General features: G+C 43.0%; 2 protein-coding genes across 3 annotated transcripts; one reads left to right on the top strand and one right to left on the bottom strand.

Annotated features, from left to right (window-relative positions):
* The first annotated feature begins 90 nt into the window (after positions 1 to 90).
* On the top strand, positions 91 to 12,180 carry AQP11 (aquaporin 11). 2 transcript variants are annotated; one of them, XM_054269910.1, is made up of 4 exons: positions 91 to 419; positions 521 to 1,164; positions 5,274 to 5,390; positions 11,281 to 12,180. In XM_054269910.1, the coding sequence occupies exons 2-4, from the start codon at positions 570 to 572 to the stop codon at positions 11,331 to 11,333; spliced, it is 765 nt and encodes a 254-aa protein (XP_054125885.1). In that variant the 5' UTR covers positions 91 to 419; positions 521 to 569; the 3' UTR covers positions 11,334 to 12,180. The 2 variants fall into 2 exon arrangements, with proteins under 2 accessions (XP_054125885.1, XP_054125886.1); XM_054269911.1 differs by having other exon boundaries at positions 91 to 1,164.
* A 2,674-nt stretch (positions 12,181 to 14,854) lies between these two features.
* On the bottom strand, positions 14,855 to 27,316 carry CLNS1A (chloride nucleotide-sensitive channel 1A). The gene is made up of 7 exons (XM_054270049.1): positions 27,132 to 27,316; positions 24,425 to 24,561; positions 22,110 to 22,214; positions 21,260 to 21,370; positions 20,649 to 20,822; positions 18,210 to 18,294; positions 14,855 to 15,656 (listed from the first exon to the last, which is right to left on the bottom strand). The coding sequence occupies exons 1-6, from the start codon at positions 27,278 to 27,280 to the stop codon at positions 18,227 to 18,229; spliced, it is 744 nt and encodes a 247-aa protein (XP_054126024.1). The 5' UTR covers positions 27,281 to 27,316; the 3' UTR covers positions 14,855 to 15,656; positions 18,210 to 18,226.
* Positions 27,317 to 27,658: the final 342 nt, after the last annotated feature.

Raw genomic sequence — 27,658 nt, 5'->3', positions numbered from 1 at the left:
GCCCGGCCGCTCCCTCAGCGCCCCGCGCGCCCCGCCCGCATGCGCGCTGCGCAGCGCCCGCCGGAGGGGGCGGCGCGGCCGAGCCCGTGCCCGGCTCCGCGCTGGGGCTGGAGCCGCTCCGCAGCCACGGACACACCGCAGCGCCGATCCCGCCGGGAAAATCGGCTCCCCTCCCGTTCCCCCGCGGCTGGGAGCCCAGGCCCTCCCTCCGCTCCCTGTCCTCTGGCGGGCTGAGGGGACAGGGGAGCCCGGTCCGTCCCGCGGCGGAGGGGCTGCGGGGGCAGCAAAGCCCCCTTGCCCCCGCTCCCCTCCCCTGCTTTTCCACCGCCGGGAGAGAGCTTCCCTGTCCTAAGCCGTGCCCTGGCAGGAAGCGGGATCCCCCTGCCCTCACCCCTGCCCTTTGCTCCGCCGAGCGGAGGGTGAGTCAGGTTCCTGGCAGGTGCCAGCAGAAGCTGGTTCCTACCTCCAAGGGAAAGCGGGGGCATTTTCCCTCCCTCTCCTGCTTTCTTTCTCCCCGCAGGTGGTGGGGCTGGACCTTCGGCGAGCCCTCGGGCCTGTGAAGCTCCGGCATGGCTGTCGGTGGGGTCGGGAGCTCCCTACTGCTGATGTCCGGCGTCGTGGTGACCGTGGGGCTGTGCCGGAGGCTGGCCCGGCGCCGGCTGCGCTCCCGCCCGCTCCTCTTCGCTTTCCTTGTGGAGATGTTCAGCACCTTCCAGATTTGCGCCTGCACGAACGAGCTCAGCCTGCTCGGCAACGTGGAGCCGAAGCCGCACACCGCCCTCACCCTCACCTACGGCTTCACCGTCCTGCACGGCCTGAGCCTCGCCGGCAGCACATGCAATCCCTGCGGGACCCTGCAGCCCATGTGGGGCGGCGGGACCTCGCTCAGGATGGGGGGACTCAAGATCGCCGCTCAGTTCGTGGCTGCGGTGCTCGCCAGAGTGTTCATGCACTTTATCTGGAGTCTGGAGATGGCAGAGCCACATCTTGGAGCACTCTCACAGGGCTGCAGCAGCCCCATGCAGACTACAGAGATGCAGGCGTTCTGCATAGAACTGCTCTTTTCTGTCGTTTTCCAGCTGGCCGTCCTGCAAGCCGAAAGCGTTAATCCCAAATACAGAGTCCATTTAATTGCTCTTCTCATCACCATGCTCGTGTATGCAGGTTAGTCTTTTTACTTTCTCTTCTTCTGTTCCTGCAATAAAGTTGTAACGGAAGGGGTTCTTACTGTTTTCTAGAAGTGTTAAGATGCAAAATGCTTTTTCTTAAATTACACTTTCCTTGATGATTTCTTTTTGTGTCGTCCTACGTATGCAAAGTTCATTTGGTGTTTATATAAAGTTTGCCTGGTTGCATTCCAGGCAGGTATGGGGTTAAGAATGAAATGAGTTATGCAGTTAGAGTGATGTCAGGTCTGCAAGTACATATGGTTAAGTGTTAAAATATCTCAGTGAAGGATTGTTTCATAATCCAACTATTTATACTGTGTGAGAGATTTCGTACTATGTGCTCTGATTACTAAGTGACATTGGGAGAGCACCGCTGGCTGCATCGGGAGAAAGTGCTGATTGTGCAACACCAGGGTACAGATTGGTAGGTAATATGGAAGCTCTGCATTTAAATAATGCATAATTCATATCAGTGCAGTTTATTTAACTACTTCATTAAATGAGAAGTGGGAATGGTTATTTGTGGAATGCATACAGAAGTAATACCTTATGAGACCAAATTCAAAAAAAGAGGGAAAAATAGGTGCCTGTTTTATTAGAGCCTCCCTTGTCTGTGATGCCATGTGGGTCCATACAGGTAGCCTTTCCCACCTGATTGTCACCTCATGCTTCCCAGAGCTGAGATGCTGTCACCTGTGCATCCCCTCTGGACCAATGGGAAGGGAGAAGTGAGGGGAGTCAGTCTGAACTTCTTTCTTCTGACTGTTGATGTTCCCTCTTGTCCCTGCTGTAGTGACAAGAGTTGTTAGGTCACTTGAGCACTGCCCTGCTGGGAGTCCTTTTCCTACTGGCAAGGAGATTGTGTAGCTTGGGGAAGTGAAAGAGATGATTACAGAACTCTTGCTGTTGCTGCTGCCCCCACCACAGAAAAAGTCATCTAGGGAATCACCAAATCTCTTTGAGAGGGGGAGATCACTTCTCTTACCTGCAAACATCCAGCATGCTGTTGATGCCTTGTCCTAAAGGCTTAGCTGTATTAATGCTATTTAACATAATAGCATCCAGAACAGTGTACAGTCACATTTTTAGATGTAGTAATGTAAAAATCTTTACTCATTATCTTTAGCTGAGATTAGCTAATACCTAAAAGATGAAAGTCGTTGGGGAATTTTGAAAATTAACTTAGCAATTTGAACTACTTTCTAAAAGCAGAAGCAGGGTGTCAGTGCATTTGAGGACATTAAATATATTTCTGAGTTGCTTGGTGGAAGTGTAGCCAAATATCCTCCTCCCTCTTCTACAAGCATAGAAATCTGGATTCCTGATCCCTAGCATTCTTCTGCTTAGTGAACAGTCACATAAAATAATACGTGTCACACTGCCTTTGTTCTAGCTCATTCATACAAAGAATTCACTCCCAGTGTCATTGGCCAGGTTCCTATCTTTCCTAGCAGGAGAAGGCCAAGTGTGCCACGTGAAGGCTGAGTGTACCAAGTGCCCTTCTGTGCCATAAACTCGGGCTTGTTGGGACTCTCTGGTGCAATGGATCTGCACGTATTCTAGGAAACCTCAGGCCTCTTTTGCATCGCGTGCACAACACCCTGTGCTACCTGGACATTTTTCTTTGCAGTTCTTTAAAACTACAAGCTGCTTGTCTACTATAAAAATATACAGGTATTGAGATGCTGTCGTGGCTGGGGCGGTAATGAGGAGCCTGGTAAGTGGCCATGGACAATGCCTGCTGCACGTATCCCATATATCCTGTGGGTGCCATGGCATAGCCCCAGCCGTGTCTGTCCCACCTCTGCTGCTTACACGCAGTAGGGAGAGTCACTTACATATCAGGTGTCACAAATAGTGGCCTCCAGCACAGTGGGTTCTCATCTGCAGGCTGAGAAGACAGACAGATGCATCATTTAGCTGGTCTGGATCATTCTCAGGAAATCTTCTGCACCTCTTAGTTTACTGTTTATAGATCTGCCATGCACCTTACTCCAACAAATAACATCAGGTTATACAGAATTTTCAAAATCACAAGCTGTTACTTTAATTTTTCTTATACTTTTTCATATTTAAAAATTTATATATTTTTTTTTACATTTAATCCTCCACAAACCAAACTTTTATAGTAGTACATACTGTACACAGAAGCTCCAATACTGCTTCACTCTGTTTTCTACTAAATAAAGACCAATAAAAGAACATGTCTTTACATATTACCCTTAATAATGATTCATTAGCTAAGAATGCAGACCATATACAAATGGTAAAGAATATTTTTGTATAATTCCTTTGGGAAAGTACTTATTTAGGTGTTAAAAATACACCTTTTGAGGGCTTTTTCATTTACAGGCAGCATTACAGTTAGGTCAGAATCATATGAAATTGGTTAGATTTTTCTGAACCTAACATATCAAGGTACAAACAACATACATATTTTTAATTCTGAGTTTCTTCCCAATTTTGGCCTTTAATAAAGGCAAAAACATAAAAATACTTTCTCATGCACTGTGGGGCATTACTTCCCCTTTTAAAGTTTTTATGCACACCCCATCAAAGAGATTACACTTCTTCTGCCATAAAACAATTTGTCTTTTCTGTTACACAGACTGAGGTGCTAAATGAATCATTTTAAGAAAGGTTATAGTGGTGCCCCTGGCCTATGGTTGATATTCCAGTAGTTATTAGTAATGAATATTGAAGAAATACAGCAGTTAAAACTCTGTCTAATGCTAAATATTTATCAACTGCATCCTGAGAGTGAAGTTGTGCTTTCAATTGTACATTTATGGATATAACAGCAGAAGCAGTGGAGTCATAAACAGATTAAAGCAAAGTAAATTATTGTAGCTGGGCTTCCTGGCAACCGTGGACATTGCTAATATGTCAGTGTGCAGAAAAACAGACTGCACAGTAAATCTGACTTGTTCCTGAGAACAAGTGCAAAACCACAGTAAACTGAGTAGGCAAACAAAGATTAAAATTTTCCTTAACTGTAATAATAGTGAAAGAAATAATAAGGAGAATATGGAAAGAGAAATACTGAAGAAGAGTGACAAAGACCGTACTGAAACTTTGGATAAATGATTGCACAGTCATAGCAAATGAGGATTACAGCAGCAGGGTATTTGTACAAAGGGTAAGTTCAAAGCTCATACAAGCTTATTTGGGGAGGAGTCAAGAGTAAACTGTGAGGAATTATACAGATGCAATTATAGAATAGTTTATGGTAATAGGTTAATAGATAAAACAGGTAGGGGATGGTTAGTAGCTAACAGTACAGGAGTACAGGTTTAGCATTATTTATTTACAGGTTTAGCATTAGCATTATAGAATTTAGCAATGAGTAATGCTTTTTCTGCAGCATTGCATTGAGAGGAACAACACATGTCAGAATTTAACACACTTAGCTCCAGGTTCATCTGCAGTGTAATTACAGTTTACTCCCCCGTGTAACATGTTTGGATCTTGTTATTTAGAAAATGTTTAGGCAACTTCATTTACATCTGAAATCAGAGGCAAGGAAAGATGCTTGGCTTCCTTCTACAAGACAGTGGAGTGGCACTTGCTTCTGTTTTCTTTGAACAACATATTGAGTTTTTCCACAGTTTGTATACCATGTGAAAAGCCTAACGTTCTGTATATTGATATAATAATATTAGTATTCTTATAAGAAAGTATAGAGGTCAGCTTAGCAAGAACACTACTTGAAAGTTTTTTCTTTTATCTTGCATGTGTGTTTCATGTGACACGAGGCTTATGTAATTTCTGTCTCCTCTAAAATCATGATACAGAAATGGCTTCTAGTTTTATCAATAGAAACATTCAGCATTAGCCAGACCTATCTCTTTAAAGAATATTTGCTAGAAAGAGATAAAGGAAGTTATAGCTTACCCTTCATATGTTCTAAAGCCTTTGAGAAAACAGTTAAACTGTTTACTGAGTCATCAGGTGAATAACTTCAAAAGAGTTTTACCTGTTCAAACTGTTTCTGCTAATTCATTGTATTGCAGGGTATAGATTTCTTGTAGTATTGTGCATTTGAATTTAAAGTAAGTATTTAAAAATATGGTTTGATGTCATACTGTTTACATCTTATTGCAGGTGGAAATCTCACAGGAGCAATATTTAACCCAGCACTGGCATTTTCATTACATGCAGATTGTTTCTATGACAAATTTTTGAGTTACTCACTAGTATATTGGCTAGCACCATGCTTAGGTAAGTTCTTAATACTTTACGTGTTTGAGAAAGTGTTATTTAGTACATGGTTCATAAATCAAGAAATAAGTGCTCTTTATTTGAGAGTGTTTGACTTTTGCATTAAATAAATCCAGAAAATAGTAAATTATAATGTATGTGTTGAAATCATTCAGAATCATGGTTTCATTTTGCAAATGCAGGCTGTGTATTTTTACCATTTTTTAATGCTCTGTGTAGAGTACCTGCAGCACTGTTTAGTGAATTATAGAATTATTTGGATTGGGAAGGTCCTTTAAAGATCATATGGTCCTTAGCTGAAAGTAAGTATCAGCCTGAATAACTTCAAGAAGAGAAACATACTGGTTACCACACAGTGTCTGTCTTGTTTTGTGACAGTTTACAAAAACCTGGGGATGATAAATTTTAGAAAAAAAACGACCCACAGGTATTGGGACAAGTGCTTTAAATATGCTTTCTCAATTACCACTTTTTTGATATCAAATATTTTATCCCCACAGTGTCTAAGCTTTGCAGTTCTCATTCTGTATTTTTCCCCTGGTCACTGTTGGACACGGTCTGCTCTTAGTTTAAGAATAAGAAGTGTTAGCAACTAGGTTTTTCCTAACTTAAATTCTGGTTTTAATTTGGAAGCTATTGATTTTGACTTCTAGCTGTGTGCAGATGAAAATGGTCCATGTGATACTTCATGCTGTTGTTTGTTTACAGTTGGTCCCTACAAATCTTGAGCTTTCTGCTTAGGGTATATAAAGAAGCAGTCTGCTAATCCCAAATTCTTTCATGACTGTTAATCCTATTAGAAGGTACAAGAGTGATGAAGGCAGAGCAGGATGTAAAATATACACAGGAAACACTGGAAAGGGATCCTGTTATGACCAAAAACTTCCTTTTCTTGAGTTCATGTCTGTGTGTGTTCTACTTGCCTTGACTCTCAGTCAGCCAAAAACGAAGACGGAAGTTTAAACTTAACTAAAATTCACTTAAATACAATCTTGTTGAATTAGATCTCTAAACAGGATGACTGAACAATACAGTAAGCTTGATAGCTGTTCAGTGAGGAATTAATGAAATGTCATAGGCAAAGCTGATCAGCATTGCTCAGGTCCTGACAGACCACATAATACTTCTCAGCTTTAGCTTTCATTAACTGATTTCAACCTCATAACCATTTAAAGATTTCCCAGGTTGTAAGTATATGAGATTTAATCTTTTGGCAAGTGATTTAAAGAAACAGGAGGCATTCTGAAACCCCATGTCCTGCCTACATGCCAAGATGTGTCCTGCAGAACAGCTTTGCGGCAAACCTCCAGGTGATTTTTGACGTAAGAAAATCAACAGTTGTTAACTGAAATGGACCCATGACTTGAGGAACTTAAAATGTGGTTAGGGAGCAATGTTACCTTCCTAGGAAAATTCATAAATAGTGGTTTGTCATGAGTTAACATCTAGAATATACACACAAAATACATTGAATGCTGTCTCTTGATTTATGAGGGAAAGGAACTCCTCCAGACTGAGCAGTTTTAAAAAGTGAGTACTCAGGACACATCACTTCTTGCACAGTGTCACAACTGTAGCCAACATTTAGTGACAGATCTCAGGTCTGTGGATCACCTGAAGGACTGAATAATCTATTGGTGATAAAAATATTTCATTACAGAATAAGGATGTTTCATGGATACATTTAAGAGACCTTATAAATCAAGAGTTCAAAACAAATATACTGTCTGAGGTACAAGTATAGAGAAGATTGCTGTATTTGAAAACTGAATTGATGAATACAGGAGTGCAGATCTACAAATTTTAACATGAAGTGAATTTTTTCTGACACTTTTTGAAAATAAGAAAATAATAGAATTTTTGCTTTCATAATTGGACAAAATAATGAGGCATCTAGGAAAATGACCTGTTATGATGATAAATTCTTGTAGAAAGAACCTCTAAACAGAATCATGAAAGTAGATGATGAGGGAAAGAACATTTTAAATTCAATTGTAAAAATTACTTTCAGAATCCATTTGTCAGCAGAAATGCTGTTTCAGACTTCTAGAAACTGGCAGAGTCACAGTGTTATGCTAATCTGATGTCTTACCATCAGCCTCTCAGATGGTTAAATTACTTTGTTCTTGCTTTGGGAAATACTTTCAGAAGGGTTTTTTTATGTTTTGCTGTAATAACTACCTCACAGTAGTACCTTGGACTAACTTAAAATTGCCAGTGGAAAGAGCAATATATTCTCATTTATGGCTGTGGCAAAAATCCGTAAGGGCAAGGATATGGACAGCATTCAGAATACAACTGAATCCTGATCTGGCTGAAGCACATGATAAAAAATGTTCTTAGAAAAGACACTTGGAAGAAAAGGAAGACTGATTATCACTTTCATAAGACAAGGATGAAATGGAGGTTTCGTTTTAGGATGAACAACTCTACTGGTGGTTCATGGTCTTTCAGGAATTTAATCTTGAAACTGTAGTTAATTACTCATTTTTCAAAATGGCTTCACTGATGTTCTGGTGAAGGTGATTCTTCAGCAGCATTAAACTCTGGATTCCTGCAATAAACATAGATGCCAGCAAGTGTTTATAACTTAGCACAGGCAGGCCTAAGTTCTGCACTGTGAAGACAGACTCAGTAAGTACCAGTGGAACAAAGTTGGTTTCTGTTTTATTGCCAAAGGAATTCATGTTAGTTGTCCAGGCATGATTATACCATCAGTAATGACGGGGACTGAGCTAATGCTGCTCTTTCAGTACCAGGGAGATGGCAGCTATGAATGGAAGAGTTGGTGACAAGATAATCATGAGGTTGATAAAATGAAATGCTCTTTCCTGGACAGGTGCCAGCTTAGCATATCACAGAATTGTATTGTAGAGTGAGGGATGTTAAAGACCATCCAGTTCCAACTCTCCTGCTAGGGGCAGGGACACCTTCCACTGGACCAAGATGCTCAAAGCCATCCAGCCTGGCCTAGCCTCCTGCTACATTTCTAACACTATAAAACCAGAAGGAAGGCCCCCTTCTTTAGATCAGTTTTACTGGAAAGACTAATACTATTCTTTAGAAAATAAGTGCCACAACAGTCACCTAGCAGTAGATGTAAATGGAGGAGGGTAAGCAAGGGACAAGGCAACAAGTGAGACTTTGACCTTTCTTCTCCGAGGAGAGGCTATTTTGAGGCTGCCAGCAAGTTCAGAACACTTAAGCAAAGAAACAACAATTCCAAGTCTGCATCTAGTGAAGTGTTCAATATCTCAGGGACTTGAAAGCAAAGGTGGTTTTCAACAAACAACTGAAAAACAAACTACTCCTATTCCCAGACCCTGGTCCTCATAGGGGTTTTCAGCTCCACAGACATCATCTGACAGAGCAAAAACTCTTATGCAATGAGTGGATGTAATCCATGAAGTTCCTAGAAACTGTCAGTAATTATGTGTAATTCAAATCCTGAAGGGCCAGTGAGTGGGAATGCTGAACTTGACCTGCCTACAGAGTGGTAGGACCCATTCTTATGGGTCCTGAATGTGGCCACTTGGGTTATAGTCCTCACAAGAGTTTAGGGTACAGAGGAAAACTGGCAAGGTAAATAGCAGAGCTGTCCAGACTTTGGACTTCAAAACTAAATTCTGCTTATTTATGGAATTTCTAAGTCAGTAGTAATTCCCTTGGAAACTGCTATAAATGGGGTAAGGTGATTTTTAGAAAAAGCTCATGAGAGCTCAGTAATAGATTTAGAAGTGCAGAAGGATTCTGTCACATAGTGTTAGACTGGGAATTTGTACAAAAAGTTTTTCCCTGCTGTCTAGACAAAGAGCTTTCCTTCAACAAAAGAGAACATGTAAGAAGTTGAAACTGGGAAAGGCAGCAAAGGAGGAGTATAAGAGCTTTGCACAGGCACTTGGAAACAAAGCCAGGAAGTGCTCAACTGGAACTAAGAGAAAGGACATGCAGAGTTACAAATATACTAATCACAAAAATAGTCCAGACAAAATGCAAGTCCATCGGTGGATGGGGGAGACAACCTAGTGAGGGATGGCATGGAAAAGGCTGAGGTACCACTTAGTATTCCCAAGCAAAATTTGCTCCCAAACCTCTGTAAATCAGTAAAGTTTTGGAAAGGAAGCAATAAAGAGGGAACAATAAATGGGAACAACATACATGATTGTGAATGCATTGACTCTAGTGGGATTCACCTAGAAATGAAGGTACAGTTGGCCAGTGTTGGAATTGTCCTTAATTTAAGAGAAGTTACAGCAGTTGGAGGAGGTTCCTGCCAATGGGAAATGTGCCAATACTATGTCTGCTTTTAAGAAGGAGGAGAGGGAAGCCAGGGAACTACAAGCTAGTTGGTATCACTTCAGCCATTGGGAAGATGGTGGAGTATCTAGTGTTGGAATCCATTTCCAACCATGCAGACAGCACAAAGATAAACACAGGAACAGTCAGCACAGACTTAGTGAGGGCAATCCATGATTGACCAGCTGTGATGAATGCAGTGGGAATGACAAAGGAGCAGGGATGCAGTGTACCTTCACTTCAGTAAGGTTTTTGAACCACCTACCACAGCGTTCTTGGTTCAAAGTGGGCTCACACAAAAAGTCTGTTAGATGAAATAAAGATTGGCTAAACCACTGACCTCAAACTGTCACAATCAATGGGCTGACACCTGGCTGGTGGCCAATACCATGCAGAGTATGCTGGTGTGATTATTGCCTCCTTCTACTCAATGCCCGTGAGGTGACATCTGGAACATGGGTGGTTTGGAGTCCCCAAGTTCAACGGCAATGTGTCAAAAAACAGGATCCAGGCACTGGAGGACCACAGAGACAATGAAGGGCCTAGAGTACCTGATCTAAGGGGGAAGGCTGAGGGAACCAGATTGGTTTAGGCTGCAAAAATAAGATGAAAGCATGTTTTAAGCATAGTCAAGAGTAGTTACAAGGGCAACAGAGATTAACCATTCTTTTTGGCAATGAGTAACAGCAAGGCCACAAACTGGGGCATGGGAAGTTCAGCTTAGACTCCAGGAAAACATTCAGGAGGAAGGGTGCAGCAACACTGAAATTAATTTCCTGAAGAAATGCTACAGTCTCCAGCACAGAGGTTTTTTAAACTCAGCCAGAGAAAGTCTCACTGACCCATCCAGCATAGGCTAAGTCCTGCACTGAGTGGCAGACTGGACTAAACAGAATCCCTTTAAATAAGCTTTTTTTTGTGATCTGAGAAGTTTCATAAATTCAAGCTTATGTGTGGGCAACACCCTCAAGCAGGATCCTCTTTGTCTCTGAAAGAATAATTGATTTTTTTTACTGCAGGAGATAAACTGTATCTGGATGCCCTTTGAACTCAGTGATCCTTATGGGTCCTTTCCAACTTGAGATAGAAGTTTCTTTATGAGAATTGTATACTATCTCTAACTAAAATCGAATAAACAGAATAAACCCTAAATCAGAATGATCTTCAAAAAAACACCCACTATCCTATAGCCGCTTGGCAGCACCTAAAAATGATGTGGTTATCAAAACAGGCATAGCCAACAATCTCAAGTGAGGGATGGAGGTTAAGCTGCTGGTTCAGTCATTTGTCCATCCAGCCACAAAGAAAGCAGCCCTGACCAGGAACAGGAAGGTGCCCGTGTTGGATTCACCCAGACAGACTCTCTGCCTTTGGCTTGGCTCACACAGATCAAAGCATGAACTGCACTAGGAAAAACAAGATTATTATCTCACAGGGAGCACTTGCATGGCTGTTGAAGCTTCCTTTGCAAAAGGTACTGCTGTATTGTGGTAGAGACTCAAATACTTGAACACAGTGTTTGTTTTCCATACCAGTACTGTGTCCTTCTCAAATGCATTTAAATAAAAGTCCTTTCTGTAACCTCTCATTTCAGGTACAATACTTGTGGTTTTTATATGGGATGAAATCTTTCCTCGGAAATCTTGAGACATGAAATCCTGAAATTTGGGAGCACTACATTAAAAAATATTTTCAACATCTGCAGACATAAAGCTTTCAGAGGACTGTTGACAGACTTCCGTGCCATCTTTATGCTGTATTTTCAGATTTCATGTTTGAAATATTTGACTTACCACTTTGTATTCAAATAATTATTTTGTAAATGAGTACTGGGATTTTGGGAATATCTGCCACCATTTTCAGTTAAGCCATATGAATGTGAAGGACTGTTAAAAAACAAATATGTCACTTTAGCCATAAGTGCCATTTTCTGACCTTTATTAGCATGCAAAACTAATTTTAGAGAAATACCCTGTCCTTTCAAGGTTTGATTTTATTGGATTTCTTCTCACTGAAGGCACCTGCAAAAAGGGAGCTGAAGATTTCTTATACTGACATCATCATATTCCTACTTGCCATATACCTACCTCTGAGAGGAAGAAAGGCTACACTACTCCCTAGAAGAGTCTCCACAGCTCTGTTCTAGAGGCACCCTACACCAAAATTAAAGCCTGCATGACCAACATTCTTTTAATAATGATAATTTTAATACCTGAGTGCAGGTAAGTAACCCCTCACCTCCTCCCAGGAAGGCTCAGCAACATCCTGTCCCATTGGAGACTGTTGAATGGTCACCTTGGTTGGAAAAAGCAGTAATAAAATACCATAAAATTCTGTAGACACACACATCAAATGGTATTTTAGGCAAAACCCTAGACTTCTTATCAGCAATTACTGCTGCCTCTTCACATAGACACAGGATATAGGGATGAATCATGCAGTACTCAATTTGTCCGTGATTTTATGTAGCTCTTACCAACCCCTTAAAAAAAAATCTGCAATGCAGAAGAATAAATAACAGAGATAAAAATTACAAAAAAGCTACATACACAAGGATGCCTTTATAGCCCCAGCTGAGGCAAACACCACTGATGGGTACTATCCTCTGAAGCTCTGTTTCTAGCACAAGGTTTCTTCTTCCGGCTGCAGCTTAATTTTTAAAAATGCCAAAATATATTTCTCAAATTTAAGAGTAAATTCAGTTTTTCTTTTTATGGTTACTTGATTTGAAAGGAGAGATGGTTAACAAATTCTACAATGATCTCAGTATCATGTCCCTCACCTCATCATCCAAGTCACCTTACAAACCGTATTTTAAGATAAAGGAAATCAGATGGGGGGTTTTTCCCAGTAAATTGATGAAGTCTTTAACAGCTACTATTGTCAGCTATCTTTTTTGCAAGAGTTGGGGAAGTGAATATTTCCATGTAATTTCTTCCTTGTTGCAATAAAATCTTTTCTCGTTTTATTTTTCCAATGTATCTGTAAGATTATATTGTGAAATTAAATCAACTGTATGAACCTGCTTTACATACAAGAGTCCAATCCATGACCCTGTATTCAGTTATTAATAATAAAAACAATTAGCCTGCTAATATGCTGAAGAGAACTAGAACTGCTGGGTTATCATTCAGCAGCTCTTCAATTGTAGTGTGAATAGATCTGCCAAAGGAAAACTGTCCTTGTTAAAAGTCTCCATAGCAAGGACCATACACCAGCACACTGAGCCTGAAAAGATGTGATCCTCTGAGAAAATACATATTTTTATACCTTGTTCTGCTTCTAAAACAGATCCTTTTGGGGGTTTCTACCTTCCCTTTCTTGCTTTACTGCTTTTTATTCTTTTGCCTCCTTTTAAAGTGATCCATACCTAATAACTTTTCCCCCCACTTTTTCACCTCATTTCTTATGGAAACAAGTCTTTCAAAATCTGAATGATTTGATGTCTCCTCTGAAGCCATGGAGCCCACAGGATAAAGGTCTCAAAAATAAACCTCAAAGAACATAAAAATAGACAAAGAAAAGAGAAAAACGGATATACAAACCTACAGGCAGCCAAGATTTGTTAGATTAGAGGCCCTACTTCCACATCATTTTTGATGGCCTGCAAAAGCAAAGTCCATAAAGTGAAGAGGTCAAATCAGATCTGACTTCTCTGTGTCTGCCTTGTTTATTTTGGCACAACATATAGTTTAAAAGAAATTGGTACAAATCTGGGTTATTAACAAGTAGCTGCTGTATTTACAGGCACTAGAATATAAATTTTGTTTTTAAATCACTAGGAATTAGACAAGCCTTAAATTGACTAAATTAATGCAAAACAAAAGAAAAAACAAAAGTAGCAGAAATAACAAAAAATAAACCTAAGCTAGGAACTGAAGAATTTAACTGGTTTTGGTAGTGCAGGCAAAAAGGAATATTTTGCATTTGAGTGAATGAATGCTTATGAAGTCCAGAACATTTACCCACAGCCTGAATACAAAGTTTTATTGAAAATAAAACTTATCAATCCACACAAGACACTTCTCAATGCTACCTTCAGCACTCATCCAGGTTTGTTTCTGCCTCACCTCATTTAATCTTGCTCCACTGATTTGACTGGAAGCATCACAAAATGTCTGTTCCTGCAGCTCCACATTAGTACAACAGAAATTCTCCTTTTGGATGTAGTGAGAGTGCTGAGAGGAGCTGTGAACAGTCCAGCTGCCCTGGAGTTAACTTTGCCCATCTGCCAGGGTATGTAACAGGCTGCCATTTAACGTGGAAAACAACAGACACACCACATCTAACTCAGATTTTCACACACCAAAAAACCCCCACCAGCCTGCTTCAACAGTGGATGGTTACTTAGAATTCAATGAGCCTTTTCCCTCAATTATGGTGCAGGTAAGAGTTTTACCTGTCCCAAAATCTCACCATGCCAAGAATCTCCAAATGCCAGTGCAAAAATCAACTCTGTATCCTCCTTTGTAGCTCTGAATTCCTAACAATAACGTTTGTATGTATACAAAGGGGCTGGTAAAGACATTCCTGTAGGATGTCTTGTTGCATAACATGCTGAATACCTCATTTATTCAGCTACATGAGTGGTTCACAACACTGTTAAGACATCCCTAATTGGACTGAATATTCATTCCTAATGAATATTCAACAAAGAATGAGTATAATTAGCACGTACCTTGGAACCAAATCACATCTTTACGTGTAAGCAGAGTGTAGGGCCAGTAAACTGTTCATATACCAACACAGCAATACCTCACACCCACCCCCTCCCCAAAACATCACAGGTCAACTTCAAAGCAAAAGAAAATGAAGGAAGTTTAGTCCAGACTTTCATTTCAATAGTAGGGGAAGAGAGGCACAACCTGAATTTCCTGATATTTTCCAACAGAGAAACTTTCCAATTTTCCCACAGAGAGGCGAAACAGAGAAAGCTCCAGCAGGACCAACATCTTGGCAATCTAAAGCTGGGTTCCTAAATTTGGGATGTGTCTGGCTAACTCTGTCACAGGCATACCCTGCAAATGCTCTGCCCTTTTATTCTCACATCCAGGTAAATGATGAAAATGGCTTTGGCTTCACTGAAGACTTTGTTACAGAAAGAGTTCTGAAACTCAAGGGCTCAAGATGCTTGCTGAAGTAAAGGAGGGAGAACTGCAACAGTGAGCTGGTTGTGAGATACAAAAATCTTAGTTTATTTAACAATGTTAACATTTAATACAAAGACACAAAACAGTTCTCTTTGTCCGGACCTCACAGACTTCATTCCATCTCCTCTACCACCCAAGCTCAGCTCTCAGAGAAATGAAAGGGATAGCACTGAAATGGTAAAGCCAGTTACTTGAAGGGGTTTTGATTTAGCTTTTCTTTTGATCCTTGGCCAACCCTATTTCCTTTTAGTCATAACATTTCTATTCCCATTTCTACTGCACAGAGTCAATGACAGGTAAAAAAATATGGAAATTCTAGGACCATCTAAAATTCTGTTTTACTTACAGTTTTATTTCTGAAGTCCTAGAATTCCTACAAAGGCTTCTTTAAAAGGCCAGAGAGTTTAGTCAGAGAGACTGTGGCTGCCCCATTCCTGGAAGTGTTCACAGCCAGGTTAGGACGGGGTCCTGAGCAACCTGATCTACTCAATGCCACCCATGCCCATGGCAGGTGGGGCTGGAACCAGATGATCTTTAAGGTCTGTTCCAACCCAAATCATTTTGTGATTCTATGAAATGACCCCTGATTAGCCCCATTCAACTGTTAGATGCAAGAGGTTTTATTGTTTTTGTTTATTTTGTTTTTTTTTTTAAATAACCCCATAGTGGTCACAAATGTCAAACCCTGTTTTAAACATCTCTACAAGCATTTTTAGACCTAGATGTCTAAACTTAGGTCATCAAAAGAAAGGTTAACTCCCGATAGTCACTGCAATGCCTTCGGTTTTACAGCTTATTCTGGAAGTGCCACAAGAGGGATCTGAAAGACACAAGACACCCAAGTTTACATAATTGGCATTAAAATACAAGGTTATTAAGCAGCACAGAGTAGTAGCTATCTGTTGGTTGCAGTCAGAGGACAGCACTTTACTACAAGCCCATGAATTTTCAGAAGGGCTGAGCATCTTTGCCTTTGGCAGCAGCTCTAACTCAGGTCAGCTAAGGACAGCATGTGCTCACAGCAGGCACCAGGGTGGCCTGGCAGACCCCGCTGCACCCACATGCAGACACACCAGTTGCTTCAGAACAATTGCTGCAGCCTCGTGATGCCACAGACAAAACACCACTTATTGCAGGAACACTGGAAATGTCCTGCACCGACTGCCAGCAAGTCTCCAGGGGCTTCAGCAGGAGACTGTCACATCTCATTTGGGTGGCATGCAACATGAGCATCACACAAGGGCATTGTTCGGGAGGCAGGGCAGCACACTGCTCTCTAAGGGATCACCAACAAGATGTTCCTTGTAGATCATTTTGCAGTTCAGGAGGTTAAAAGGGCCAAGCTGCCCATGGAGTACCCACAGGGTCACAGAATGCTCCCTCTCCACCCCTACATACAGAGTGCAGAGCCAAGTCACCCTCTGAGCAGGGCAATTAGCACAGACCTCCAAGAGCTGTCCTTGTCACTTTCTACCTTCAGTTCCTTGCTGCTGCCTTAGATCCTACATTCCTAAACTTCCTTAGACTACATCCACACACTCAGGCTAGTGGTTACTCTAAAAAGGGCCATCCCAAACTGCTACCTGCAGTGATGTCACTGAAGCACCTGACACTGCACATGCAGGTCACTTCATCTGCTCTGCCAGGGATCAGCCCCTCAGTTGAGATCAGCACAAGCAGAAGCACAGGAGGAAATCCTCTTCATTCACCTCTCACAGCATTCATGTCCCACAGTCACATGCTGTACCATGGAAGGCAGAGTAACAATTCCACTAACCAACACTACTTCTTACTGGGTGCATTTCGTCTTTTTCTAGAAGAACAGTCAACAACACTTCCACCAGCACTTTCATGCCTCTTAGAGATCTGCTATCAGCTACTAACTCTCCTTAATCCAGTTAAATTCTAACCAGAATAATAGATAAAGCAGTCAAATTTGAATTTTTCAACAGCATGATTTTTGTTTTAATAAACCATTGACCAAAGTAATCTTGGAGATGGAGTCATCAGAGTCTAAATTTCCATTCACTTACTAAGAAGCACCTGATCTACAGCTAAAGGCTTTTCTCTGATTTCTAAGTGTGTCCTTTACCAAGCTGGCAGATCAGTCAATGGCAGAACAACCAATATCTAATATTTTTTTTTTGTTTTTAAGAACTCTTTGTTCTGCAAAGTCCTTCCCAGGGTAGAAATGCAGCTATGGAAGTTTGAGCTCTTACTCCAGACAATAAATACCAACTCAGGAGTAGTGGCAGAGGTGGAGGTCAGTAAGGTAACACAAGACTACTCTGAGACTTTCAGAACTGCAGCAACAAAGAAAAATAAGCCACAGAGGAGGAATGCAGGTATACAGCATCCCTCCACAATGGCCCTCCTTGGGTACTGCACTCTCTTTGTGACACTGTAATCCCTAATCAACTATTTTCCCATTTTTCTTTAAGTGTGTCACACTCCTTTTTGTGCCCCCTTCCTCCTTCCTCCCCTGAGCTTTTGGCTGTCTGCTCCACAGCTGCTCTCTCCAGCATTTCAAGCAGGATAGCTGGACACTCACTTTAAGGTAGGAGCTGTCAGTCTCCCTTCTGAGATAGGCTGAAGAACTGGGACAGCACAGCAGCACTTGAGCAGCACATACAGACTGAGTACTGCTGAAGCAAGGATGGCATCACAATCCCACTGTGCCTGTGCCTCTCTGCAGACAGCCCCAGAAAAAGCTGCTCTAACTTGCTCCCAGCACCAGCAAGGAACCACTGGCACATCTTGTAAAGCTACTTAGAGGAGAAAAGCAAACAGGTGATGGAAGACAAGGGATCACACTGGCACATCCACCTGAGCAGGGTGTTGTCTCTTAGCTGTTCACTCCTGAGAGCAGTCCCATCCAGACAGCTCAGTAACTTTACCAGGAACTGTTCCTGCTCTGCTTATAATGAAGGAAGAGATGGACTTGGAGTGCTGTGAAGTGTCCTGCCCCCTGGAACAGCCTGGGAAATCCAACACACCAAGGACAAAACAACAGACACTAAAGACAGTAACTTCCCAGGGATGCCTCCAGTGTTCATATACCAGCATCCAAGAGCCTTTGAGATCAGACAATTCTTAAATCAATTAAAAAGCTGACCTGTCTTCCAGACAGGCACATCCATGCAGGTTGCCTCTGCAGGGTAATGGTTTATGCCAATAGACATTTTGGCACAGATCATTAAACATCTTTCTACATTTGTGATAACTACAGCTCCCTTTTCCTTCTTCTCTATCATCACCATCATCCTGACATCATGAGACATTTCCTGTAGGATCACATACACTACACACATTCCAGAGAGGGAGGGCTCTGCAGGACTGAAAAGCATTGCTGTGAGAAGTCAGAAGAACTTACAGCAGCACCTGTCCTCCTCAGTGATCGACTTCAGCATCTTCAAACTGCCCGGCAACTACTGGCGCTATGTCCACCTCCATCCCATCTGAAAGAAACAGCCAGCGCTCCGTAAACAAGCGGATGGGGGATGACGTTTTCACGGGAAAGAGAGCGGATGCCCTCTGCTGACGAGAGGTGGCCAGGACAGAAAACCCCTTCACTGAACTTCTGAGAGCAGCCTAAGGCAACGCTGATGAGCTCACAAGTTTCTGTGTTTGCTCCAGCACTGTTGGTCAGTCGTTTACAGATGTCACCGCTTCCTACAATCTCACCTCACCCTGTCTTATTAAAAGACTTAAACACCGGATTTTAACTATTTCATGATGTAAATGAAGTTTTGGTGTAACAAATTTCATTATTCCTTGGAATAACTTTATTCTAGTATCTGTTCTGAAACAATTGAAAAGAAAGATTGCTCTATGCTACAATGTCAAAAAATAAAGTAACTCTGAGCAGCCCTGAGGATATTTGTAATTGCAGCAAACCAAGCAGCAGTACTGTAGCAAGTAAGACCAGAAAAGTAAACAAAACTGATGAAGTTGACTCTGAGACATGCGACATATTTGCTGTTGAATTTATATTCATTTCTGGAATTTTGGAATTCGGAGACCTGACTGAATTTTCAAACAAAGGGCACAGCTGAAACAGGAGCCTATCACCTATGGTTGTCTATACATAAATTTATTCAAAACTGCAGAACAAAGTAAACCTGAACATAACTGAAAAAACAAGTAAGATTAAAAACCTCTCCCTGTGGATGAGAACAAATTAGTTATTATTTTCTAGAAATCCACAACTGCTGGATCATTTTCCATCTTTCAAAAACATGAGGGCATATAAAAAGCACTGCAATTTATATATTAAAAAAAGAAGCAACACTACTAAACTACTTTTCTATTCTTCTCCCAGAAAATATATTGCTGTAGGAAAAACAGCACACAAAAGACAGTCTGAGAAATCAGATGGTTTTCCCCCAACAAAAAAGAAATTTTACTCCTTAAATACACACTTGAACAATCAATAGAATTAAGAGACACCATCCTTCAGAAAAATAGATCTTTTTTAATAATTCTGTTTCAGTGTGTTTGAATGATTCAGAATTCACTCTGAACTCTGTTAAGATAACTGTTAAATTATAATTTAGGGTATAAAAAAAAAAAAACAACCCAAAATCAAAACCCAAATAAAAACTACAACTCATTTAGAGTAGAAAATGCTTCCCAACCATGGTGTAGACTGATACATTTAATTTTTTTTAATCCTAAATCAACTTCACTTTACCACTGTTCCAGGAAATCCTACCAAGAAGAATCAAGTGTTCTTAACACTGAAGTGCTCACTCTAACATAGCAGCCCTCAATCCACAGCAGGCAACATGGTGCCCACAGGGCCAGAGGCATGTGGGTGATCCCTCACCTTCTGCAGGGAGGTATCACCCATGGCATCACATTCCCCCAGTCCTGCTTTATGGATTAGCCAAACTGGAGAGCCACCACTTCCATATCATAGAACCATGGAATGGCTTGGGTGGGAAGGGACCTTGCAGCCATGGGCACGGACACCTCCCACTAGACCAGGCTGCTCCAAGCCCCATCCAGCCTGGCCTTGAACACTTCCAGGGATGGTGGCATCCACACTCACCACCTCCATGGTAAAAATCTCTCCTTTTATCAATGTAAGTCTCACCTCCTTTGGTTTGAAGCCATTCCTCCTTGTCCTACAACAACCACCCTTACAAAAAAGTCCATCCCCATCTTTAAGTATTGAAAGACCTCAGTAAGGTCTCCCCAGAGCCTTGTCTTTTCCAGGCTGAACACCCTAACTATCTCAGTCTGTTTCCACAGCAGAGGTGCCCCAGACTCCTGATCATCTTAATGACCTCCTCTGGACTCACTGCAGTAGGTCTCTATCCTATTGTGCTGAGGATCCCAGAGCTGGATGCAGCACTCTAGGTGGGGTCTCACCAGTGTGCAGCAGAGGATCAGACTGCCTTCCCTCACCCTGGGGCCATGCTGCTTTGGCTACAGCCTAGGACATGACTGGTGTTCTGGGCTGCGAGTGCACATTGCCAGGTTAGGTGAAACTTTTCATCCACCAGCACCCCCAGGTCCTTTTTGGCAGGGCTGCTCTTAATCCCTTTATCTCCCAGCTTGTGTTGATACTGGGAATTGCTCCAACCCAGGTGCAGTGCCTTGCACTTGGCCTTGATGAACCTCATGAGGTTCCCATGGATCCATTCCTCAAGTTTGTTCAGGACCCTCAAGATGGCATCCTATCCTTCAGGAGTGTCAAGTGCACCCCTCAGTTTGGTGTTTGCAAACTTGCTGAGGGTGCACTCCATCCCACTGGCTGTGTCACTGATGAAGACATAGTGTTTAGTAAAACAAAAGCATGTCTTACCTTCAAACTCCCTTATGGAGTCCTCTGTTCTCACTCCAGCCATGTTGTACTGGGTGCTGACAGACTGGGCTAACATGCCTTCTAACCTCTCCAGCGTGGCCTGCCCTTCTGCAGTTAAATGTGACAATCCCTCTTCGTATGTGTAAAAGCTCGGGATGTCACCTTGTTCTAGCTCTGCAAAAACAAGTTTATGTTTAGCAGACTTAGGTTTAGGAGCCAGAAACATTCAGAGGTGGAGGAATAGGGGAGCACCTGGGCAAGTTATGCCCAGATTAACTGACAGATTAAAAAGCTGCTTACACAGGTACAGAATACACACAGCAATGTGAACTGACCACAGAGCAGCACAGGCATTGAACCTGGGCCAGCACAGCCACTGGGAAGGGGAAAGGCTGCTCCTTGTGTCTGTGGGCTTTGGAGAGCCAGAACAATGCTTTTGCTGAACTCCTGTCACTTGTGACAGGAATGACAGGTTTTCTGCAGATTTATGCATTTCTATACTGTGCCTGTGACAAAAGGGATGTTCAGGCAAAATGAGTAATAAACAATTATGACAGATACCAGGTATGCAAGTGCTGGCAGGTATTTCAAAAGAAGCAACTGTTACCAACCGCGGGCCTCGACATCGTACTCGTCCCCTTCGTAATCGTTGTCTGAGTCCTCGTCCTCCGGGTCTGGGTGCAGGGCCTGGCACTCACACATCGCTGAGAACATGGCTTCCACTGCAGGAACACAAGCGAACACAAACCTCAGCAACACCCCAAAGCAACAGGCAAGAAAGCCCCTCTGACTGATCAGAGGGAGTCAGAATACTCCTTTAGCAGAACCACAGCTGAATTCATATTTGAAAACATCATCCAACGAGCCAGAAGACATGTAAGAAATCAGGTTTCAGAGATCCAGCCTGGTGCTTTAGCCTCTTAACAGCACTTTTGCATTATTTCATTGATGATAAAGCTTTCTCTCTGGACAGTTATATCTGTGGTTACCTACTGCAGGAAAACTTGCAGCATTTCATCCATCAGATTCCTAAAACTTGAATCCAACTGTAAGCTCCAGTGTCATATCCACAGGATATGACAGCTTTCCAGTAGTAGTGCCAGGGCATTAGAATGTTTCTAAGGAAATTGTCACAGACTCAAATATCACTGAATTTGTAATTAAAAAGACATTTCCCACACATATTCTCTGCAAATGTATACAAGTGAGATTATCCACGTTGTGTATTTATACTCAACAGTTTCTATTTTAAAGCACTGGAATTCTCCTTGAGAAGCAGCTGCTTGAAAGAGTCCATTTTTCAAGCCAGATAAAACAATTTGCTTTATTCTTCCCAGCACACAGGAATCAAGTCACTAGCAAAGGACACTGAAGGATCATGGTATTTACACCTCTGCACACAAGTGTCTCCCACATATAACCAGGACTTGGAAGTAAAACACAGCTCCCACTTGCACTTACAGGCTGATTTGTCGCTAGGTACAAATCTGAATTCCGCAATTGGTTCGACATCATCATCGCTGTCATCCCCCTCCCCTTCAGTCATGGGAGCCTCTTTTGTCTCCTCTTTAAGAAATTGAAAGATTTAGACAAAACATGTTTATTTAAAAAAAAAAAAGTTACATTTGTTTATTCTTTCAGGAACACACATATAACCAAATCAGAAACAACCTAGGAGAGGCACAAAACCTCCACTCTGTTCTCCCAAAAAACCCCATGACACTCCAAGACCCACATGGATAGATGAGGCCCTCTCAGAGCACCTCAACAACACTTGCAACACGTGTGAAAACTTCTCTGTTTATAACTTAAGGAGTAAAGATTTCTGTACTGGTCACAAAATGTACTCAAGTATTTCAGGAAAATTGCCTGATTCTTATTACAAACAACAATGCTCAGACTCCCTTTTGTCATTTTTTAAATCACATGGATTTTTTAATGGATCCTTAACATTACTGCCACAAAATCAGCCAGCTTCCAGTGTGGCTCCTTACAGGGGACTCTGACATATGCAGAGGATCTCTGCTCCATTTCCAACATTCCTAGTCAGCCAGCAAGATGTCAGAAATACAAAGTGCACCCAGAACCAGTGACAGTTCCAGTGCTTCCTGACTTCTGTACACCATCTACGTGAATAAATAAGCATCAGTGTTTTGCTTTCTGTGAATAAAAACCCCACAAAAATGGCTGCACCTCCTCATTTCGGGGCTGGGGACACGGCACTGACTGCCTCAGAAGTGCACAATTATTTTCTACAGGAGAAGAGGCTGTGCCACTGAGAGTGGCACCACTCAAAATCACACACAAAACCGGCACCCCCAAGAATACGAAGACGCCAAGAAGCTGCCAGGCAGCTGCCCCAAAAATGAAGTGTGCAGGGAAGCTACCCACTCTTTTCCAACTGACCCCCGCAGGCACAGCTTGTTACTGCTGAGTCCAGCTCTTTGTTTTCAATGCAGTGAAACTCTGAGTGCCTTTTTCTAAAAAAGGGGTGAGGACAAGGCACAAACACACAGAGAGCACACGCAAAACTCTGAGAGGAAGAACACAATGTACCCTGCACAACTGTGGATGAAAACTCCTGAAGCCAACTAAGTGCAAAGGTGTAACATTATTCACCAGTTAAAATTGCAGGCCAGGCCTAGACTTTGAAAAGTAAAACTTATCTGTTGTGTAAGATTTACTGTAGACAGAGATGATATACTAAAAAATATACCTACAAAAAATACCCATAAAAAATCACTCTATTAAAGACTAGATAAAGACTTTCACAGGATATCTGTATTTTCAAATGCCATAATCAGAATGAATTAAAAGCAAGAAACAGTATCCTTCTTCAGATGAGGCCCTTTTTACTTCAAAATAACCGCAGTTAAAGGAAAATGAGGAATTAGAACAAAGAGACATATGCAAATGTCCTCTTATTATTTGTAGTGATAGACTGTCAGAGAACATTAGTAACATAAGAGAAGGAAACAATGCACTAATAGCTTAAAAGTATCTCCATCTCATCAGAGTCTTGTCATTACTTTCTGGATACACTAAAAAAAAATTAAATGCCAGATTTTAACCTTTAGCTGTGACGACCAGTAGGCATGAAGGGGAAAAGGAGACCTGCTCAGGACCTAACAACCATTTAATCTCCAATTGTGATGGCAGTTTTTGACACACTTAAAATATTACCAGGTATACCAGAAGGAAAAAAAAAAAATATATATATATATAAAAAATACAATCTTCATACAAACAATGGAATAGAAAGCTTGCTTTCTCTACATCAAAGCAAGAATGGTCCAAAAGATGTGTTTTGTGGGCCATCTACAAAGATTTATTAAAGCCTGGTAACATGACCTATTGCCTTTTCTTGTTTGTATTTAACCAAGCTGTGGGAGAAAATGAATGAAAAGTTCCCTGACTGTGAAACAGCAGGAATTCATCAAGCCTGGAGAGGGCAGCAACATTAACATAAATTCAATACAGAAAAAAGCATACTCAAGATGGAATCACCGGGAGAGTGGCAGAGGAACTAAATTATTTACAACAGTGTAAGAGGGCAGAGAACTGATTCTCAGCAACTTCAGTGCACACAGCCACAAGCTGAGAGCAGAACTGCAAAGTGACTCTAAACAAATGCTAAGCTGTGTTTCTACAATGACTATCCTTCAGGAAAATACAAAAGAAAATGCAAGCAATTACTTAAAATGAACACTTCCTCCTACAGAGGAGGAAATCCTGTCGCTCAGGACTGCGTGGGAGCAGCAAGCAGCGCTCCTCACCTTCGAACTTGGCGTTCACCATGACGTACAGGTGCTCCCTTGGGTAGGCACTCAGGTCCCTGGAGACAGCATGCAAACTTATGGTGGGGTAATCCAGGGAGAAGCCAACTCCAGAGCTGTCCAGCCAAGACAGGCGACTAACGAGGGAGGAAACAAAGAAGAGACAAGTTAGTAACTAACAGAGGACAGTATGTAGAAAAGCAAACCAACCCCAAAACATGAGCAATTGTGGACAAGGCATTTAGCCCACCCACCCTGCAGGCACACAGTCCTGGACCTGCCTGAACAGGACTTTGCAAGAGCATTAACTGATGGCTGAGGTAAAAGAAGAATGTGAAGCTAAGAACCCTAAACCCACCACAGCTTTATCACATTTGCACTAAATGCTGAATTTTCCTCCCTGACTCTCCATCTTCTTCTCCCTGCAGATATCTATCATTCCAAAGTCAGCTACAGAGGTTCCAGAGTGTGATCTGTAACTCAAGCTATTAAATGTGGTTTTCCAAGACAAAGAGGACACTGAAAGGCAGGTCAGTGTCATAATTCCTAGAGGATTATAGATCTGATGTGGGTATAGCCTGTAGGTAGAAAAACAGCCAGTTCTGTGATCAGCAGAGCCAGGTTATGGGTATTCCTCCAGTCACAACTTCTGTGCCATAGCCTCTGCTTTCCCCACTTTCACTGTCATCCCTAACCACAGCAAGAGACAGCACAGGTTGTCACCACCAGGATGCTGCCTCCTTCGTATCAGAGCAATCAACATCTTTCTACACACTGAGAAATCACACTCAAACTAGATTTGGGTGCCTGCAATCAATGATGTCACACAGTGAACAGAAATAGTGCCAGAAAGCAAGACCACCACCATGTGCAAAACTCAGCATTCACAAGCTTTTTGTGGTGGGACAAAACCAATGGGAAGTTCACAGAAGACTCCTGGCCTTGCAAAATCTGGCTGAGAGCAAGAGCTCGTACAGAGGGAGCAAGGAGTTTATTTCCTAGCCTCAACTATCCAGTCCTCAATGTTTACAGCTGCCGGTGGGGTACATGGATCAAGAGCCACACTCTGCTCCTGGATGCCCAGTTCTCCCATGGCATTCCTGCAAACACTGGTGTTTTCTGTTCATCCCAACAAGTGACTCTGGTGAAAGCTCTGTGGTGCACTTGAAACTCATGGAGAAGAAGCTGGCAGACCTGCAGGTGCCTCACACAAAAGTCTACTGAAAGCAACTTACAAGGAAACTCAACATTACACCTCCTCAGAGAAGATACCCCACAAAGAGAAGGCTTGGTAGCTGCAACCAAACAAAATAAAACAGTGAACCAAATTCCAGAGAGATTCCTCTCCAACACAGCACTAACAAGCTCAGGTAGGGCAAAAGCTCCTCTGACAATACTGGTCATTTCATAAAAGTTTCCCAGTCTGAGGTTTTTAAAAGTGCACATTTTAAATTATGCTTTTGTTCCAACAATGCTCTTCAACTGCATAATACATAGAGTACTTTTCCATGGTTAAAGAAAATTATGTTGTTTTAAACATCAAGCTGTCTCCCTGAGCTATACAATGCAGGGAGAATTGAAAGGAGATCATAAAGAGCTCAGATAACATCTTCCAGAATAACCAGACTGATTTCTGCCTAGTAAGTACAGTCTCCACATGATTAATGCAACATGACAGACTTCACAGAACCAGAGTAGTTATTAACAGCAGAAACCCAACAGCCCTGTCTACTCCCCTACCAAAAGAGGAGAGCTGCCATTGTTTTAATTACAGAATGGTTTGGGTTGGGAAAGACCTGAAAGATCAACTGCCTTGGGCAGGGACACCTTCCACTACACCAGCATGCTCAGAGCCACATCCAACCTGGTCTTGAACACTTCCAGGGATGGGACATCCACAGCTTCTCTAGGCAACCTGTACCAGGGTCTCACCCTGCTCACAGTAAAGAATTTTCTCCTAATAACCAATCTAGCGCTCTTCTTTAGTTTGAAGCCATTCCCCCTTGTGCTATCACTACAGTTCCTGTCAAAGAGCCCCTCTCTGCCCTCCCTGCATGCCCCTTCTGATACTGGGAGGCTGCCATGAGGTCTCCACACAACTTTCTCTTCTCTAGCCTGAACAGCCCCAGCTTTCTCAGCCTGTCTTCATAGAAGAGGTGTTCCAACCCCCTTATCAACTTTGTGGTGTCTGCCGGACTTGCTCCAAGAGTTCCAAGTCTTTCTTATGTTGAGGATTCCAGTGCTGGATACAGCACTCCAGGCAGGGTCTCACAAAAGCAGGGGGCAGAATTTCCCCTCTTGCCCAGCTGGCCAAGCTGCTTTTGCTGCGGCCCAGGATACAACTGGCTTTCTGGGCTGCAAGTGCATATTTCTCCACCGTGCTGAGTTTTACAAAATGGTTTGGGTGGGAAGGAACCTTACAGCCATCTCGTTCCGAGCCCCTGCCGTGGGCAGGGACACCTCCCACTACAGCAGGCTGCCCCAAGTCCCATCCAGGCCGGCCATGCAGCCCCAGCCAGCCGGGTGCGTGGGGTGCTGCTCCCTCTTGCCGGCTTTAAAACGAGCAGGAGCAGCGGGGCGGCCCGCAGAGCCTCACAGCCCCTGAGGGCTTCCCCCACATCACGGTTCCTTCACCCGAGCGCCCATCCCGGGCCCCTCAGGCCGCCCCGGGCAGCCCCCGAGCGGCCCCAGCCCCGTGTCCCCGCACCTCTCGGCGATGTAGAGGGTGCCGGAGCCCAGGCTGCGCCCCGCCAGCAGCGCCTCCGTGTCCGGCTGCTGGTGGCGAACGCCGTCGGCCGGCGGCGGGAAGCGCTTGAGGAAGCTCATGGCGCCGCCGCCGCCTCCCTGCTCCACCATCGCGGCCGCCGGAAGCGGAACGCGCAGCTCTGTGATGCGATTCCGCCCGGGACGCGATGGCACCGCCCTGGGATGCGATGGCACCGCCCCTGGACGCGATGTCACCGCCCGGGATGTGATGTCACCGCCGCGCTCCCGTTCCGCGGGGCCCGGCGCGGCCGCGGCTCTGGGTGCCGGTAGTGAGGTTCAAGCTAAGTTGTCTTTGTCTGGAAAAGAAGAGCAAAGGGAAGCGCTGAGGTGATGGCTAAAGACTGGAGCACCTCTGCTGTGGGGACAGGCTGAGAGCTGTTCTCCGAAGAGAAGGCTCCAGGGAGACCGTACTGCCCCTTCCTGTACCTAAAGAGGGATACAAGAGAGCTGGAGAGGGACTTTGGACAA

The sequence above is a fragment of the Melozone crissalis genome, unplaced genomic scaffold (genome assembly GCF_028551555.1).
Source record: "Melozone crissalis strain CALT ecotype California unplaced genomic scaffold, PUWL_Pcris_2 ptg000008l_1, whole genome shotgun sequence".
Taxonomy (NCBI): Eukaryota; Metazoa; Chordata; class Aves; order Passeriformes; family Passerellidae; genus Melozone; species Melozone crissalis.
The sequence above is the reverse complement of the archived record's forward strand: the minus strand, read 5'-3'. Positions and strand labels throughout refer to the sequence as shown.